At 31.0% G+C, this 16,519-nt stretch overlaps 2 protein-coding genes across 2 annotated transcripts; both read right to left on the reverse strand.

Annotated features, from left to right (window-relative positions):
- Positions 1–12,756: 12,756 nt before the first annotated feature.
- Positions 12,757–14,149, reverse strand: LOC132069359 (G-type lectin S-receptor-like serine/threonine-protein kinase At1g11330). Its single transcript, XM_059462725.1, has 3 exons — positions 13,579–14,149; positions 13,349–13,499; positions 12,757–13,133 (listed from the first exon to the last, which is right to left on the reverse strand). Exons 1-3 carry the CDS (start codon positions 13,665–13,667, stop codon positions 12,825–12,827), a joined length of 549 nt encoding a protein of 182 aa, XP_059318708.1. The 5' UTR covers positions 13,668–14,149; the 3' UTR covers positions 12,757–12,824.
- An 806-nt stretch (positions 14,150–14,955) lies between these two features.
- On the reverse strand, positions 14,956–16,269 carry LOC132031739 (G-type lectin S-receptor-like serine/threonine-protein kinase At1g67520). The gene has a single exon (XM_059421660.1). It carries the CDS (start codon positions 16,267–16,269, stop codon positions 14,956–14,958), a length of 1,314 nt encoding a protein of 437 aa, XP_059277643.1.
- Between the last annotated feature and the right edge of the window lie 250 nt (positions 16,270–16,519).

Consider the following 16,519-nt stretch of genomic DNA (forward strand, 5'->3'; position numbering starts at 1 on the left):
TTTAAACGAAAATTACTTGTCAAAAAATGACCATTCCCCTCTCTCTCCACTGCCTCCTTCTTTTCGTTTTTTTTTTTTTTTATTATTTTTTTTTTGGAGTTCGCCACTGCCTCCTTTTTTTTAATTTTAATTTTAATTTTTTTATTATTATTATTTTAATTTTTTTTTTGAGTTTGCCACTGCCTCCTTTTATTTTAATTTTTTTTTATTATTTTGTTTTTTTTAATTTCCCATCTACCTCTATCACGCCGGATCTTTAATTTATTTATTTTTTATTTTGTTTTAATTTTTTTTATTTCCCCTCTCCCTTTATCACGCCGGATCTTTGATGTTTGAACAGTTGGTTCTGGTGGTGGTGTTGGAATTCGCCGAAGAACGGAACTCCGGCGATGACTGTATATGGGTGTATATGAGTGTATAATATTGTATGTCGGTGTATATGGGTGTATACGCCGGAGAACGAAACTCCGGCTATGACTATATATGGGTGTATATGGGTGTATAATATTGTATATGGGTGTATATGGATATATGGGTTATAATATTGTATATGGGTGTATTATATTGTATAATATTGTATATGAGTGTATATGGATGTATATGGATATATGAGTTATAATATTGTATACTATTATATATGGGTGTATAATATTGTATATGAATGTATATGGGTGTATAATATTGCATACGGGTGTATAGGGGTGTATATGGATATAAGGGTTATAATATTGTATATGGGTGTATAATATTTGTATATAGGTGTATATGAATGTATATGGGTATGTGGATTATAATTTTTGTATAATATTGTATATGAGAATATGGATTATAATGTTGTATAATATTGTATATGAGTGTATATGGGTGTATATGGGTATATGAATTATAATACTCTATTAAAAAAAAATTAAAAAAAGTAATAATAACAAAAAATAAAATAAAAACGAGGCAGTGGCGAACTCCAACCAAAAAAAAAAAACTAAAAAAAAATTAAAAAATTAAAAAATTTTAAAAAAAAAACGAAAAAGAAGGAGAGCGGCGGAGAGAGAGGGGAAGAGAGGAGTTTTGGGTTAGAGCTTTGTAATGTAAGTTTTGGGCTATTTTTTTGCAATGTAAGTGACCCAATCGTATATTTATGAAATTTCCCCATTTTTTTAAAACACATATGACCTCATTAAAGTATAAATATAAAGTTAAAAAAATACCCACACATAAGGAAAAGAGTTTTCAAAAATTCTCAAATTTCATAATGCAAATATAAATTAAAAGAAATGCGCACATGTAAGAATCTATACCAAACGAACCAACAACGGGAGAAAAAACCGTAAAATAATAAGCAACAAATGAAAAAGGAGAAAATGAGAGAGCAACAAGAAGTAAAAATATCTAGCGAAGAAATGGTTGTTTTTTAGGTTAATAGATGAGATCGATAGAAGAAAGTAAATGTCACACCCCACCGAGGGGCATGACGGGCACCGGCCCGTAGGTCGGATACCACCTGGCGTAACATATACCATGAATATCATATAATATAACTCGAAAGACACCTACATGCAGAAAAGGCCTAAATACAGAAGTATGCAATAATCCAACCTATATATACATAAGCGAGTCGACAAGGCCACTACATCCTCATGAATGTCATAACGCCGGAAAGGCTATCAAGAGAATATCAAAACCCAAAACAAGGCCGACAAGGCCATGCATAACATCTATATGCCCCACTGTGTCTATGAGCCTCTAAGAGTGCATATACATGACATACTGGATGGGAAATGGACCCGTCATATCCAAAAGTAACATATGCATAACATGTGAACATAGCATATACCAAAATAAGCAAGTCCGGAGGAATGGCACTTGCTGACGTCGCTGAGCTGTCAATCCTACTGAAGAGGTCCTCCGCTCTGTCTGTCAGGACCTGCAGCACGAAATGCAGCGTCCCGTAGGATGGGACGGTCAGTACGGATAAAAGTACTGAGTATTTAAGGCAGGAAAGTAATGACATCAGTAAAATATAAATGCGAACATGGGAGAATAGTGATAACTGGTAACCTGTGACATCTGAAACCGTACAATATGCCGTGCATGAGAAAATCATTTTTCATATGCAAGTAAATACACATAATATATATAAACATATATATAACATACCCGGCCTTAGTGGGACTCGGTGTGAAACGTGCCCGGCCACTTTCGGGACTCGGTAAGTATATCATCATCCTCCCCGCGTCCGGGAAAACATCGTCATATCATAACGTACCCGCCCCCGACGGGACTCGGTGTGAATGCCCAACTGATCAGTGGTTACAGATCTACGTGTCGTACCCGACCAACTATAGTGCGGCTCGGTGGAGTAAAATAGTGCATACATATATATATAATGCACGAGGAGTCAAAGAAGTGACATTGGGCCTTTCGGAGTGACATAAGGTCGTTATACCTCCAAATATATTATGGGACACAAATCGAGGCCAAGGGATAACTCAAATGATAATTCTCACATTAACATCATAAGGATCTTTCATAAAGTGTACGGACGGTTTAATAGGAGTCAATGAACGACTTAGCTAGGAACGTTTACTTAATGTTGTAAAATATCAGAAATTCCATAAAAATAGGGATTTTTCGGAGAAATATGCATCTTCCATAAAATATATGTACTTCTCATAAAATACATATTTTCGTAAAATTGATATATTTTGTAAAATGTAGGGAATCCGGAATAGGCTCGAATGGATTGATAATGCACGCTAGGGGTTCTATTGATTCGTGCCAAGGAAAACAATAGCGAAAACCTTACATACCTCATTTGGCATGCCGCCACTCAAAAGGATCCTTTATTCTGATGCTCACCCGAACCTGTATTGAAAAATATATCCTTAATCATATCTCCATTATGTTCATGCATCAACTTAGATGAATTGTATATCAAAGGATAATTCGGGTACGAGAATATGGGCAGCATTTCCCCTATATCATCTACTTCTCTAATTGCAATTCCCAATTATGCATTTGGCTTTCTTGGGTGAGGTATTATTAAGAAAATAGAAAGAGAGAAAGGAAAAAAGAACAATACACGGATAGGTAATACACCTCATATTCATAGTTGTATTATATGGGATGTCATTGTATGTGACAGTTCCTCTGACATTTTCTTACAATCTTTGTCCCAATATTTAAAAGTTTGTTTAATGTGACCATAATAAAGGATGTGACTTTTCAGAGTATTCACAAATACATTTACACCTCCCAACTTTCGTGTTTGACTCTACTTTGAGTAACCAAAACTCACAAGTAACAATGGATGCCGTCGCAATGAAGGGTGTGGCGGAATATGGTCCGGATACCTTCATCCTTAGTCATATGTCATGGGTCAATTCCCGAGAATGGATGTCTTGGTAGGGAGTGTTCTACTCTGTTAATGGGCCTATTTGATGCCGAATTAGTCAAGAGCCGGTGAGTTTTGAATACCGGATAGTTTTAAAAAAAAATGGATGCATGTCACCATTGTCACAAACATTATCCTTCTTATTTTCTTGTGGAAGACAAAGTTAATGACATTTGTTTATGAGAAATTCTTTTCAGTGTAAAATTATATTATTATACTATTCTTAAAGTAGGAAGCTTCATATGTCAAAGTTAGATTACTAAAATATCCCTCAGAAATTGAACAACAACCATTTTGCCCTTGATCTAAAAACACTATATTTATCAACGTACAAAAAAATGTACATTTATTAAATATAAATGTAGAAAAATGCAGTTACGAAAAGTTAATTTGTATTGGAGCTTTAAAGTTTTCCATGAATTTATTATGGTCATGTTTTAAATACAAAACAGTAAAAAGATTCCTTGAACGCAAGAAAATAGCTGTAAACTGTACTCTTAGGAGCAACTCAAGAGTTTGTGATGCTTAGAATTCTAACCAAACTTACCTATAATTAGAGCCAAAGCCATCTGCTTCTTAAACTTTTAAAGATCCAAAACAAGAATCTTATTTGCTACTCCATTCAACTTTCAAAATCTTCAGTTTAAATCCATGAAGGCATGCATGATAACAACAGGGAGTTACGTAGACTAAAAATATATGCAACTATATATTTGCGGTAAGAGATCTTCCTACCAAGATTTAAAATCATTTTTCCCAACATTCGTTATTCTTCGTCCACCTTTCTGGTCTGCTTATCGAATTTGTCATCACACACTAGCCGACTTTCAGTGATCCAGTTGACAGTACCTAATATTGAACTTGTGCGGATAGGTTTCCCATTTTTCTATGTCTTGTTTTAGAAAGTTGCTATAAATTTGTTTATTTTGGGTTATACCAAATTTGTTCAAAGTTTTGGAAAGATTAGAATTCATTTTCATTTATCAATTCCGCTTGCATTTAGTGATGGTTTATCTGTCAATTAATGAAGCTAATTGATATCATATTGTCTTTGCCTTCGGTAGTCCTTATGAGTTATGATGACGGCTACAATATTTACTGAAACCAGAATCATGACTATTAGACTATCAGTAGACAGCTATTATTTGTAGAATTGGTGAATTTGCATCTACAACTTCCGGAGGATTTTTTGAGTTGGTAACAATAAAGTGGTTGATTCTTTCATTAAAAATTATTGCTTTATGGTTTCTTGCAATGAGTGATGAAGTGAAGAGGAGGGAGAGTAGTGTTGATTGAGAATAGTTACCATAAATTTTTTATACGATAAGAACGATTGCATATGTTGTTGCATTTATGTTTATGTACGTTCAATTCGATTATGATTCTTGATATATGGTGTGTTGGTATTTCAAATAGAATCATGCATAACTAGTCAAAGCCAAATGACCTTCATTTATGAGTAACTGGTATTCTTTCCATCTATTTAAAACTCAATAATGTTTAGATTGTATAAGCTATAAATAAATCTTTTTTTTTACAAATTATAAAAAACATTAAAATAGATACACACAGAGGTACGATAATATAACATGTACGTGCTTCATACCAGCAAAACTAATATTATTGCCAATTTTATAACTTGAAACTTTTTAAATATGTAGAAATTAATAATGATAGGGGACTAACGTGCAACGCACGTTCCCATATCAACCAAGAAATTTTGTTGTCTAGGTTGGGACCTTCATGTCTTCGGTTCTATTTTTTTCATATGTAAGGGGAAAACTATTAAATTAGTATAAATATTTTAAAATAATGGTATTAGAGTATACGTAACATTTATGGATAAACATTAAAATAGACACACAGAGGTACGATAATATGCATCGTGCATACCAGCAAAACTTAATATTATTGCCATTATAGTTTTTAAATATGTATTAATAATGTATATATATATATATATATATATATATATATATATATATATATTATATTTAATAAACATACATAAGTTTATGGGATAAACTTTATGCATATATATATATATATATATATATATATATATATATATATATATATATATATATATATATATATATATACTATGTTCAAAACACGATTAATATAACATTGTAGTTTGTGCTCAGATCCAAAACTTTATTATATTAGTGTTTGCTACGAATACAAAGTTAGCAAAAATTTATTAATACTTTTTAAAAGAGAAGACTTGTTTAAAAGAAAATTATTTTCCTCTCTTTGAGATAAAACAATAGCAATATTTAAGCATCGATGATACTTTGAGTTTTAATTCGATTAATTTAAAGGTGTAAAATATTCTATTGTTAATGTATGTAGATTGGGCCTAAACAATACTTATTATTTTTTATCAAATTTTGATTTGGATAATTGTAATTCAAATTATTAAATTAATTTTACATGTTTAAAACGAAACAAAATAGAAATTTGATTTTCTATTTAAACGAAGAACTACTATTTTTTAATTTTTGTTAAATATTCTTGGTTTAGCTCATTTTACTTGTCATGTTGCCTTTTGCATGGTTTTTTAAGGAAACGTTAATTAGAATTATAATTTGACTAATTTACCTTATTAATTATTTGATCTCCATTTAATATTATTTTTTCTTTTATGATATTAATCTCTTTTCACATTTATTAGAGTAAGGAAAAAAATGAAAAAGTAATTAAATTCTATCATATTTTAGAATATAAATATTTTAAGTATAATTATTTTAGTAAATATAACAAATAAATGACATGGTGGAATAGCAAATACAATAGTTAAATATCTAGATTAGATCTCAGACCAATATAAGAAAAGAAAGGAAATTGTATGGTTTGACTACTTAACCTTTTGAAGAAAAACAATAATGTGAGGTCCATGTTTTTTGTTGGACAATAATTTCATTTTGCTTCCCACTAATTGGTTGATACGCATGTGGCAATGAATCCACCATTATTGACTTAATGTGATACTTTAGATAATATTTTTGATTTTTTAATATGAGAATTACATGAATATTTTTTTTTTTAAGGCTTAACTACATTTATATTTTTACATATAGTGAGTATTTTTTTTAGTATATAGATTTTTTTTAATTGGGGTCCACTTCTTACAAATATTTGTGTATTAATATCATTTAGCAACCACTATATATATATATATATATATATATATATATATATATACACACACACACAAAATATTTTTTTTTTTCTTCCCAAGAGTCTCTCCCCATACTATGTTCAAAACACGATTAATATAACATCGAATTCCCGGCGTTCCGTATCCAAAACTTTATTATATTAGTGTTTTCCCCTTTTCCAAAGTCTTCTCCGCAAAAATTTATTAATACTTTTTCTCCGAGAAGCCAACAAGGAAAACAAACTCGCTTTTCTCTTTAAGATAAAAGCAATAAGTAATATTTAAGACGGATACTTTGAATTTTAAATCGATTAGTTTAAAGGTGTAAAAATTTTATTTTTAATGTATGTAGATTGACGGTAAAAGAATACTTATTATTTTTTATCAAAAAAGATTCTGATAATTCTAATTCAAATTATTAAATTAATTTTACATGTTCAAAACGAAACAAAGTAGAAATTTTTTTATATTTAAACGAAGAAACTATTTTTTAAATTTTCGTAAATATTTTGGTTTATCTCATTTTACTTGTCATGTTGTTTTTTTGCATGATTTTTGTAGGAAACGTCAATTAGAATTATAATTTGACTAATTTACCTTATTAATTATTTGATCTCAATTTAATATTATTTTTTGTTTATACATACGACGAAAATCATATTTTCACATTTTTTGGAGTATGGGAAAAAAATAAAAAAAATTATTATATTGTATTTATTTTACTACTATTAGTTGTATACATACGGAAAATGATGTATTTTGACTAATTTTTATGTATAAACATGGTATAAAAATAATCGTTGGGATATCCCAACTCAATATACCTTCTTTATTTTATGAATTAAAAAAATTATTTTATACATATCTTTTAAAAAAAAAAAATTGAATACACATGTGAATTTGAGATAAATTAGTCCCGGATTATAATATTGAAACATTTCGACTATTAAACCAAATGTTTGCTACTATATGTAAAATGGGTTTAATATGAGTCCATCTTTTTTTTTTTTTTTTTTGTTTTTTTTAAATATTTTTTTTTTTTTAATATGGGAACCCACCTTTTTTTTTTTTTTTTGGATATTGTTTGATTTTTTTAATATGCGGTCCACCTTTTTTTTTTTATTTTTTGGACATTTTCCATTTTTTTTCCCTTTTTTTTAATATTGCTTGGTGTTTTTAGTATGGGGCCCACCTTTTTTTTTTTTACCCTAGTAATTACACATTATTGTAATTAATATGACGTTGTTTGTCATTGTAATTTAGTATCCCGAAAACTTTATTATATTAGTGTTTAATTTAAAAATAAAACTTAACTAAAAATTTAAAAATTATTAATTTTTTAAAATGATATTAAATTGTTTTAAAGGAAACTATTTTTTCTCTCTTTAATTAATAATCATATATTTGTAACTATTTAAAAAATAGTTGATATATAATTTTTTTCGATTAATAGATTATAAAACTTAAAATATTTTTTTGTTAATGTATGTATTTGATTGGAAAAAAAAAAAAATATATTATTTTTGTTTTCAAAAATTTTCAATTATAATTGAAAAATCAAATTATTAAATAACAAGTCAATAGTAATAAAATAAACAAAGTCAAAAATATAATTTTATATTTAAAATTCGAAAACTACTATTTTTTTTTGGTAATATTCTTATGTCATTTTTTTCCTTTCATGTTAGTTTTATAAGTAAATACTCCTATAATTCAAAAGAAAACGGCAATTAGAATTATAATTTGACTAATTTACCTTATTAATTATTTGAATAACGCAATTTAATATTATTTTTTTTACGACATTAATCTCTAATATTCGATTTAAAAATTAGAATAATATGCTAAATGAATAAAATAAAAAATAAAAAAATTCTATCTTATTTTACTACTATTACTGCTATATAGAAGCATGGGTTTAAATGAAATATAGATAATATAAAAAGAAAAAATATATTTTAAAAAATAAAAATAATTAAAAAGTAAAAATAAAAAATAAATTAATTAATAGAAATAAAAAAATAAATTAGAAAAGCAAAGAAAAATAAATTAGAAAAGCAAAGAAATTAAAATAAAATAAAAAAGAAATTAAATAATATAAATTAAAAAAGAAAAGAAATAAACTAAAAAGTTATTTTATATATATTGTTTGGTGTTTTAAGTGTGAGCCCACCCTTTTTGTTTTTTTTATTTTTTGGAGGAACTGACGACGAAGCATGGGTTTAAATCCATGCTTCTATATATTAGTAAAAAATGTAAACCCAAACAGGCCCTAATTATAAAAAAGACTATATTAGATATAAATACAATAGTATAATGAACATGCACCTCCCAATAAGTTATGTTTTCTGCCGTAACGGATAGCGATGGTTCATAAAGTGCAATTGATTATGAAATAAAAATCCCTTTGCCTTCCCGAAAACAGAAGCAATGTTTGGTTTTTCAATTGTCCTTCATTTAATTAATAACTTTTCATAAATTAAACTTTGCATGCGTTGTTACAATGGCAGGGTATTACAAGACTACCAGGTGCTCGGGACTATGAGTTGCAATGGGCTGTTCACCGTGCTAATGGTAGGGGGCCAAGAGATGAGGTCTTCAGGATGCTATCTGTAGCTGCTGTGTATTACATTTGGAGGGAGAGAAACAATAGAGCATTTCAGGACAAAGTACAGAGACCTGAAGCATTGATCAAGCAGATCCTACAGGAGGTGCATTTCAGAGGGGGTTTGAAAATACATACTGCAAAGTGGCTGGAGAATTTCAATTACTACCCTGTTTAGATGCACAATTTGTTAGCTAGTCTCCTTGTTAAGTTTTAGCTTATGTTCTTGCTTGAGCCAGGAAAGGGATGATGGAGTATGTTGCTCACATCTCAGCCCTCTGTCCTTTTATGATGTACATAATTCCAATTTTGGTAAATAAAAGTAATTAGTTACCAAAAAAAAAAAAAAAAAAAAAAAAAAAAAATATTGCATGCATTTTTAGAAGTGTGACAGTCCTTTATCTTCAAGTGACTTAATAGACTAGATAAAACCTATATATCTTCCTATAGATCCAAATGACAGAATGGACGGTGGGAGTAGTATATTATGTGTTATATCACATACGCAACGAGTATTATATGTCTGAGAGTGAAAAAGTAAAGAAAGGAAGAAAAGAAGTAAAAGACGTTATCTCATTAAATCAATGCACTTTATCGTCTGCCTTATGATATTGTTCAACAATTTAGTGGGAAGTTCCAACCTTCACAATTGAATTATGATTTTGCCGCTACCGTAAATTAATAAAAATGTAGTAAAATATCTAATAAAATACATATTAAATACTCAGTAATTTTATAATTACATGAAGACTAATACGTTTGAGGAGTATTCAGCTTCCTCAAGGACATTTAATTATCTTATAGTTAATTAGAGACCACGCGGTTACCTTTTAAATTCAAATGATATCTTTTCATTATAATCGGCTCGTGTATGATCTTTTGCAATGAACTCATACGGAATATATGCACTGGGAGATTTCAATAAGTTAATGCATGTGGAAGTGTATAAATTTTATAATTATAATAATAACGTGCAACGCACGTTCGCGGGGACTAGTAAAACAAACGTGCAATCTCCCGTTTAGTCAATGAATTCATTCTTTTGTTGAAACTGAGCTATCAACGAAGTCAAATATAAGTATTGAAAATGTCACAAATTATCAAATACTTAATAGAAAAAAAAGTTCTGAAAGTTGTCATAGGTTGAATTAGAGCATAACATATAAATTAAAAATGAGAATGTACTTACCTCGGTACTTACCAAAGTGCAAATAATCCAAACTTGCGCAAGCACATAATTTTGCTCTACAAAATTTAAGTCAAATTGACTTATATGTAAAGTTTGAAAATGCTGAACTTTTGTTAAGTACATGATATTAGCATCTCTTGACAATTTCAAACACCGTACAGAAAGACAAAACACTGATATTAATTGCTTTCAAGTTTCAACTATCTTTAGGGATGTCAGCACAATGATATTCCAAAACCAGTAAATTCACCTCTAAACCCAATAACGTGAAACAGAAGAACTCGACATGCAAGAAATAGCAAAAAATTTTCGAGCAAAGTAGCGTAGCTTTTGCCTTGCTCCTTTTGGGTGAAATTTTTTAGAGCTTTTCCTCACAATGGCCTATGAGTGTTGATTGGAGTCTATTTTATCGTCGTTACGCATTGGTAAGGGGAATCAAAAAGGTATATTTTGTAGTGCCTCACTGAAAATGTAACAAATAATAATTTTGAACCTAATATTAAGTGTAATGAGTTAAAGGTAAGATCCTAAAAATTAAATCCGTTAAATATAAATTCTAAATTCTCCTCTTTATAATCGTGCACCCATCCTCATAAAATCTCTGAACCGCATCTGCTCCACATGTCTTTTCTGTTACACAATGGTGTGAAATTGTGATTGATGTTGTTAATTGAAACAGGATTTCGACATAAGAAGTATAATCAAAACAAAAAATTAGGAAAACTCTCTTACACTCTTAATTTTTTTTTATGTAAAAGCCTTGATGTTCTTGGAATTTGATCTTGCGATTTTATTTTCAATTCTTTCAAAATTGATATTGTTGTCAGTTAACATTTTAATTTTATTTTTTTAGATAAATGCCAAAACTAAATGCTTTAAAATATATTCTCTTATAAGGACCATCCTCATAAAATCTCTGTGTTACATCAAATCCGGGCAAAGAATGGGGTGTATTTTAGACATTTTTAAAGATTTCCTTAGTAAGAGCTAACTTCTATTAGCTTTAGTTAGTGAATGAGCTATACGAAAAAATTGTAGATGATTGAACTGAAACAATATGTTTGATTTAATTGAAAATAAAATATACTAAATTGAATAATACAAGAATTACAATTAAAACCTCGAGAATCAAAATTGCGAGTTTTCCAAAAAATTACTCCATTAAATTTTCTTTTAAATTTTTTGCTGTTTTGTTCGAAGAGTGAAATGAGCTGAAAATGACTGGACTCCGTTGTTTTTTGGCATTTTGTTCAACACGTGTTTGAATTGTCATTCATCTCACTTGATAAATGCCAAAAAAATTCCTTAAAAATATATCCAGGGGATAATAGGACCCACGTAAAAGTTAGGTGTGTTACAGCAAATTCGAGCAAAGGTTGGGGTGTATTTTAGACATTTTCCCTATTTTTGTGTAGATACTTTGCAGTGAAGCTAGCATAATTTTCATTTCTCCTTTTCTCTCATAGGTTATTTGCAGTTTTCATATTATCGTATTTTCTCAACTCAATTGTATTCCTAGACACAATTTTAAGATGGTGTCGAGTTGAAGGATCGTTCCTCGACTGATAAATATTAGTATGAATGACTTTAAAGATAACAAGTTAATGTTTCCCGAGAGCCCTCGTTTACCATGGCTTAAAGCTTAGAACAAATAATTGATATCTAACACATTAGGAGTCATAAAGAATTTAGAAAGGTGCATTGCATTGTAAATACAATAGATGAAAAATTGGAATCATTTGCCACTAGGAAAACATATCTTCAGTGATATCAACTTTATAAACTATATGCAATTTCTGAGCCCTTCAAGAAAGAAAGTAGTAGATCTATGAACTCTTGCTCATCACCATTCAAATTCCCTTTACACAATTAATGTATTTGCCCAAATTGCTTCATTATAAACTGCTAAAAAAGTTTCCAACTTATACTCATTGTTGATCTGTGAATCTTGGGTCTTGACTTTCACAAATTTAGTGAACATTTTCAAACAAGTTATACTATGATTATAATATGAGATTAGGTAATAACGGGATTATTTAGTAGATATGCTTTTATTGGAAGATATTTAGTTCATTAGACTAGATGGTTTCAATAATCTCACGTCTTCCACAACTAGACACAACATAACTCGCAACATCTTTGTAAACAAGCAAAAATATAAAAAAAAATTACTCCATCTCCTCTTGCTCATCACCATTCATTTTTACACAATCCTAATGTATTGAGACACACAAATAAACTGGTAAAAAAAACAATTTTATTATATCACTCCTAATTATTACTAAGTCATCTAATGATTAAAATCAATCAAACATACTCTAAAAGTTATGTAGCTACTAACAACTTCTTGAAAATTCCAACTCTGATAATTAATAAGGGTAAAATAGGCATGATATAGTAAATTATCTCTTGGTTTTCCAAACTGGACAAGTAAAAGTGGACATCTATTTTTGGTACACATAACAAGTAAAAATGCTCATCTCCCTTGAACCGTAGAGATGGATAATCCATTTTCTGAATATTTTCCTGTCTGGTCCTTCTGGGATTCATTAAACACACAAAATCTGGAGACAAATGCAGGTCTTTTTGGCTTTGGTAAATCTATATTGGTATTATTAAGTATGGAAAGGACATCTTCCATGTTAGGCCTATCAGCTGCACATTCTTCAACACACAGTAATCCCACATGAATAGCCCTTTCCACTTGTTCCTTCGCGAAGCAAGAATCACTAAGTGTTGGATCTATGAGCTCTACTATAGCCTCTGTATTCCACAGCTCCCATGCCTACAATAACATGATAATTGACTATAAATTCTACACCAAAACAGTTAATGGTCGAGTAACAAATAAGAGTAGTAGATGATATTCGATAAAAGCAAAAATAGAAAAAGAATACTTGGAATCTATAGTTGCGGATCTCGAACCAAAGGTTGTTTCTTGAACTAAAGGATGGGGTAGTACAGAAAGATAAAATGTGGAACTCAATAGAATTTACTCACATATTCGACTAAATTGAGGGGGCCTCCCTCATTGTGAAAGCAATTATTTTTCCTCCCACTTGCAATTTCAAGAACCAAAACTCCAAAGCTGTAAACGTCAGATTTAGTTGAGAAAATTCCCTCTTTGGCATACTCAGGTGCCATGTATCCACTGCCAAACGACACAATTCTTATCAGACAGCAAAATTCACGGAGAAAAAGTCACAAGTTAAATTTAACTCTTTGCTTACAATGTTCCAGCAAATCTTGTGGTATTGTCTTCAGGGACGTTCTGTTTGAGAATCTTTGCCATTCCAAAGTCGGAAATCTTAGGGTTCATGTTTTCGTCAAGTAAGATATTACTAGCTTTCAAATCTCGATGAACTATTCTCAACCTTGAATATTTGTGAAGATAAAGTAGTCCTTGAGCAATCCCTTCAATAATGCTAAAACATCTCTCCCACGATAATAGTCTCCTTTTATTTGGATCTAATATGCAAGCAAGAGTTTTAGAAGAGTTAGATTGGAATCTTATTCACTTCTAAGTGCACAAAACTATGTGCATTTTCAAAGATGATGCTCACTATGGCAAAAGTTATGTAAAATATGATGCTTACCAAATAGGAAAAAGTCCAAACTTTTATTGGGCATGTACTCGTAAATAAGCATCTTCTGATCTCCATGTACACAAAAACCTACCAACTTGACAAGATTTGTGTGCTGGAGTCTAGCGATGAGAATAAGCTCATTTTTGAACTCCGATAATCCTTGTTTAGACCACTCTGACAACAACTTTATAGCTATTTCTTGTCCACCTGGCATTGTTCCCTGGATTAAAACTTATGCGAGTTAGGAGTACAAAATTAGGAGAAAAGAATGTTATGCGGTGTAGGGAGTTATGTGCTATTGGAACTAATTTCTCTTCTAAGTTACCTTGTAAACACATCTAAACCCTCCTTTTCCCAGTTCGCATTCTGATGAAAAGTTCTTTGTAGCAGTTAGAATAATAGAATAGTTGTATACTTTTACAGCAGTACCTCCACTTTCATCGTCCCGAATATCATAAATGTCAGTGAGTAATTCTCTTATTTCTTGTTCTTTCCTTGCTTTTGCTGTCCAAATTCAGACCATCAGATGAGGAAAAAAAACATATTAATTTCAAGAGTGATCTAACACGACTCCAAATAAACTTCGAGAGGAGGAGGGTTTAAGTCTATAGTACCTTGTTTCCATTTCTTTAGGCACAATATTAGACCAAGCAGCATGAGAAACACAGGGATTACTATAGGAGCAATTATCCAGAGTTTCTTTTTCTTACTCTGTTTTGCCTCTGCATTCACTGTGAGAAGGAAGAGTCACTGAATTTAGACTAATAAATAAAAGTTAATTTCTCAAATGGTCATCCAACTTACCATTTTCTTTTCCTGCAAAAGTTACTTAACTAATTCATTCACTTTTAAATTACTGAACTTATGGTTGGTTACTCATAAAATAAATCTGATCGGAGAACTCATTAAATCTTGCCAAAAAGCCTAGTAGGCATGTTTTATCATCTAAAATGCAAAGTTAGAAAGCAGAGCCAAACATTTTCCCACTTACTGTGGTTATTTTGCCCGAGAAAACTGTATTTATCGGTTCAATAGTTGTATGAATGAAATTGTATCGGTCAGAAACTTACTCTGAGGTTCTGTTACTTCTGTAATGACATAATATTTCTTGGCCATGCCAGAAATATCTTGACTGAAGTTCAAATTCTTCCCTCTCCAGAATGTGCATCCAGTAGAATAAACATAAGAATCATAGCCAACACAATTGCAATCATTCCAGCATTCAGCTCTGCAATCACTCAGGCTAAAGCTTGAATTTCCCACTTTCGTTCCTTTAGCATACCGCGGCCCTAGAGGTTTTTCAATAACCATAAAACCTCCTGATCTTAATTGAAATTTTTGGCCTGGCTTCCTGCATTTTGGCTGCTTCCATAACTCACACCCACTTGATTGCTGAGCTTCATCTTTGTAGCCATAACAGTTCCCTGTGTAGGCAACATTTGGCCTGTCTCCATCAAGTATACTCCCTGAGGAATCTAATTGCCAACCGGAGATTGTTCGTCGTTCTATGCTTGTCAGTTCATCGTATATAAGTGAATAACTGAAGTACTCTTTATCGGCGTTGCGTAAGGTGGAGAATTTATAATTCCGGTTCAAAAACTCTGTCCTAATGTGTGGGAATTCCCCCTTCTCCAAACCTCCACTTGTCCAATAAATCACACCTCGTCGTCGGATAACTAATCGACGTCTTAGTGGGTCCCATTCAAGCGTAAAAGCTCCAGGTGCCGGTGTAATTGGATTTTGCCACGACGTAAGACTCCAATTCTTTCCGGTTTTGTGTTTGATCCCTAGTTTCATCCCTGGCAACAAGGTATCCGTGGGATAGTCGAAGCTATTCCACAACTCCCGGATTAATGAACCATTTGAACTCACCTCACTCAGCACAAAACTGCCTGATTCTTGTAGAGTAGCTGTGGTGTCAAGTGTAGTTTGCTCTGCAGAAAGCACAACATTCCCTCTATTATGTTTGATAATAAGTCTACCTGAGCTATCTATTGTAAGAACACCAGAATTGTTATGTATAGGTTCATTTCTGTTGCCAATCCATACTGGATATCTGATCATAGAATTATTGGTATACCAAATTGCTAAGTAGCTGTAGTTGTTTCTTTCGTCCAGGATGAGGAATCCAAGAGTGAAAGTCTTATTGGAAGAAACAAGTGAAGTGGAAGAATTCACAACTTCCCCTTGTTTCAGTATCTCAGTTTCTGAAGAAACAGTGGACTCTAAACTACAGAAAATCAAGAAGCACAAGAAAGAGAAGTAAAGGGTTCTCATAGCTAGTTTTAGTAGCTTCATCTTCTCTAATTGCAATTGCCAATTAGCAGTTGACATTCTTGGGTGAGGTATTATTAAGGCAATAGAAAGAGAGAAGGAAAAAGAACTATGGATGGATAGATCATATAACTCATTCTTTGTTGTATTATATGGGATGTCATTGTATGTAGACAGTTCCTCGGATATTTTCTTTCAATTCTTCTGCCAATATCTTTAACAGATTGTTTAATGTGATCATAATTAAGGATGTGACTTTCATAGTATTCACAAATATATTTACATATCCCATATTCCGTGTTTGACTCTA

Source organism: Lycium ferocissimum, chromosome 9 (genome assembly GCF_029784015.1).
Source record: "Lycium ferocissimum isolate CSIRO_LF1 chromosome 9, AGI_CSIRO_Lferr_CH_V1, whole genome shotgun sequence".
Classification (NCBI taxonomy): Eukaryota; Viridiplantae; Streptophyta; class Magnoliopsida; order Solanales; family Solanaceae; genus Lycium; species Lycium ferocissimum.

Excerpts from the sequence above, each read along its gene's own strand:
- LOC132069359 (XM_059462725.1), bottom strand. The coding sequence starts at position 13,667 with ATGAACCCTAAGATTTCCGACTTTGGAATGGCAAAGATTCTCAAACAG. Across the intron at positions 13,500-13,578 it reads ACAAGATTTGCTGGAACATT|TGGATACATGGCACCTGAGT; the intron begins GTAAGCAAAGAG and ends GTCGTTTGGCAG. Across the intron at positions 13,134-13,348 it reads CCCTCAATTTAGTCGAATAT|GCATGGGAGCTGTGGAATAC; the intron begins GTGAGTAAATTC and ends ATGTTATTGTAG.
- LOC132031739 (XM_059421660.1), bottom strand. The coding sequence starts at position 16,269 with ATGTCAACTGCTAATTGGCAATTGCAATTAGAGAAGATGAAGCTACTA.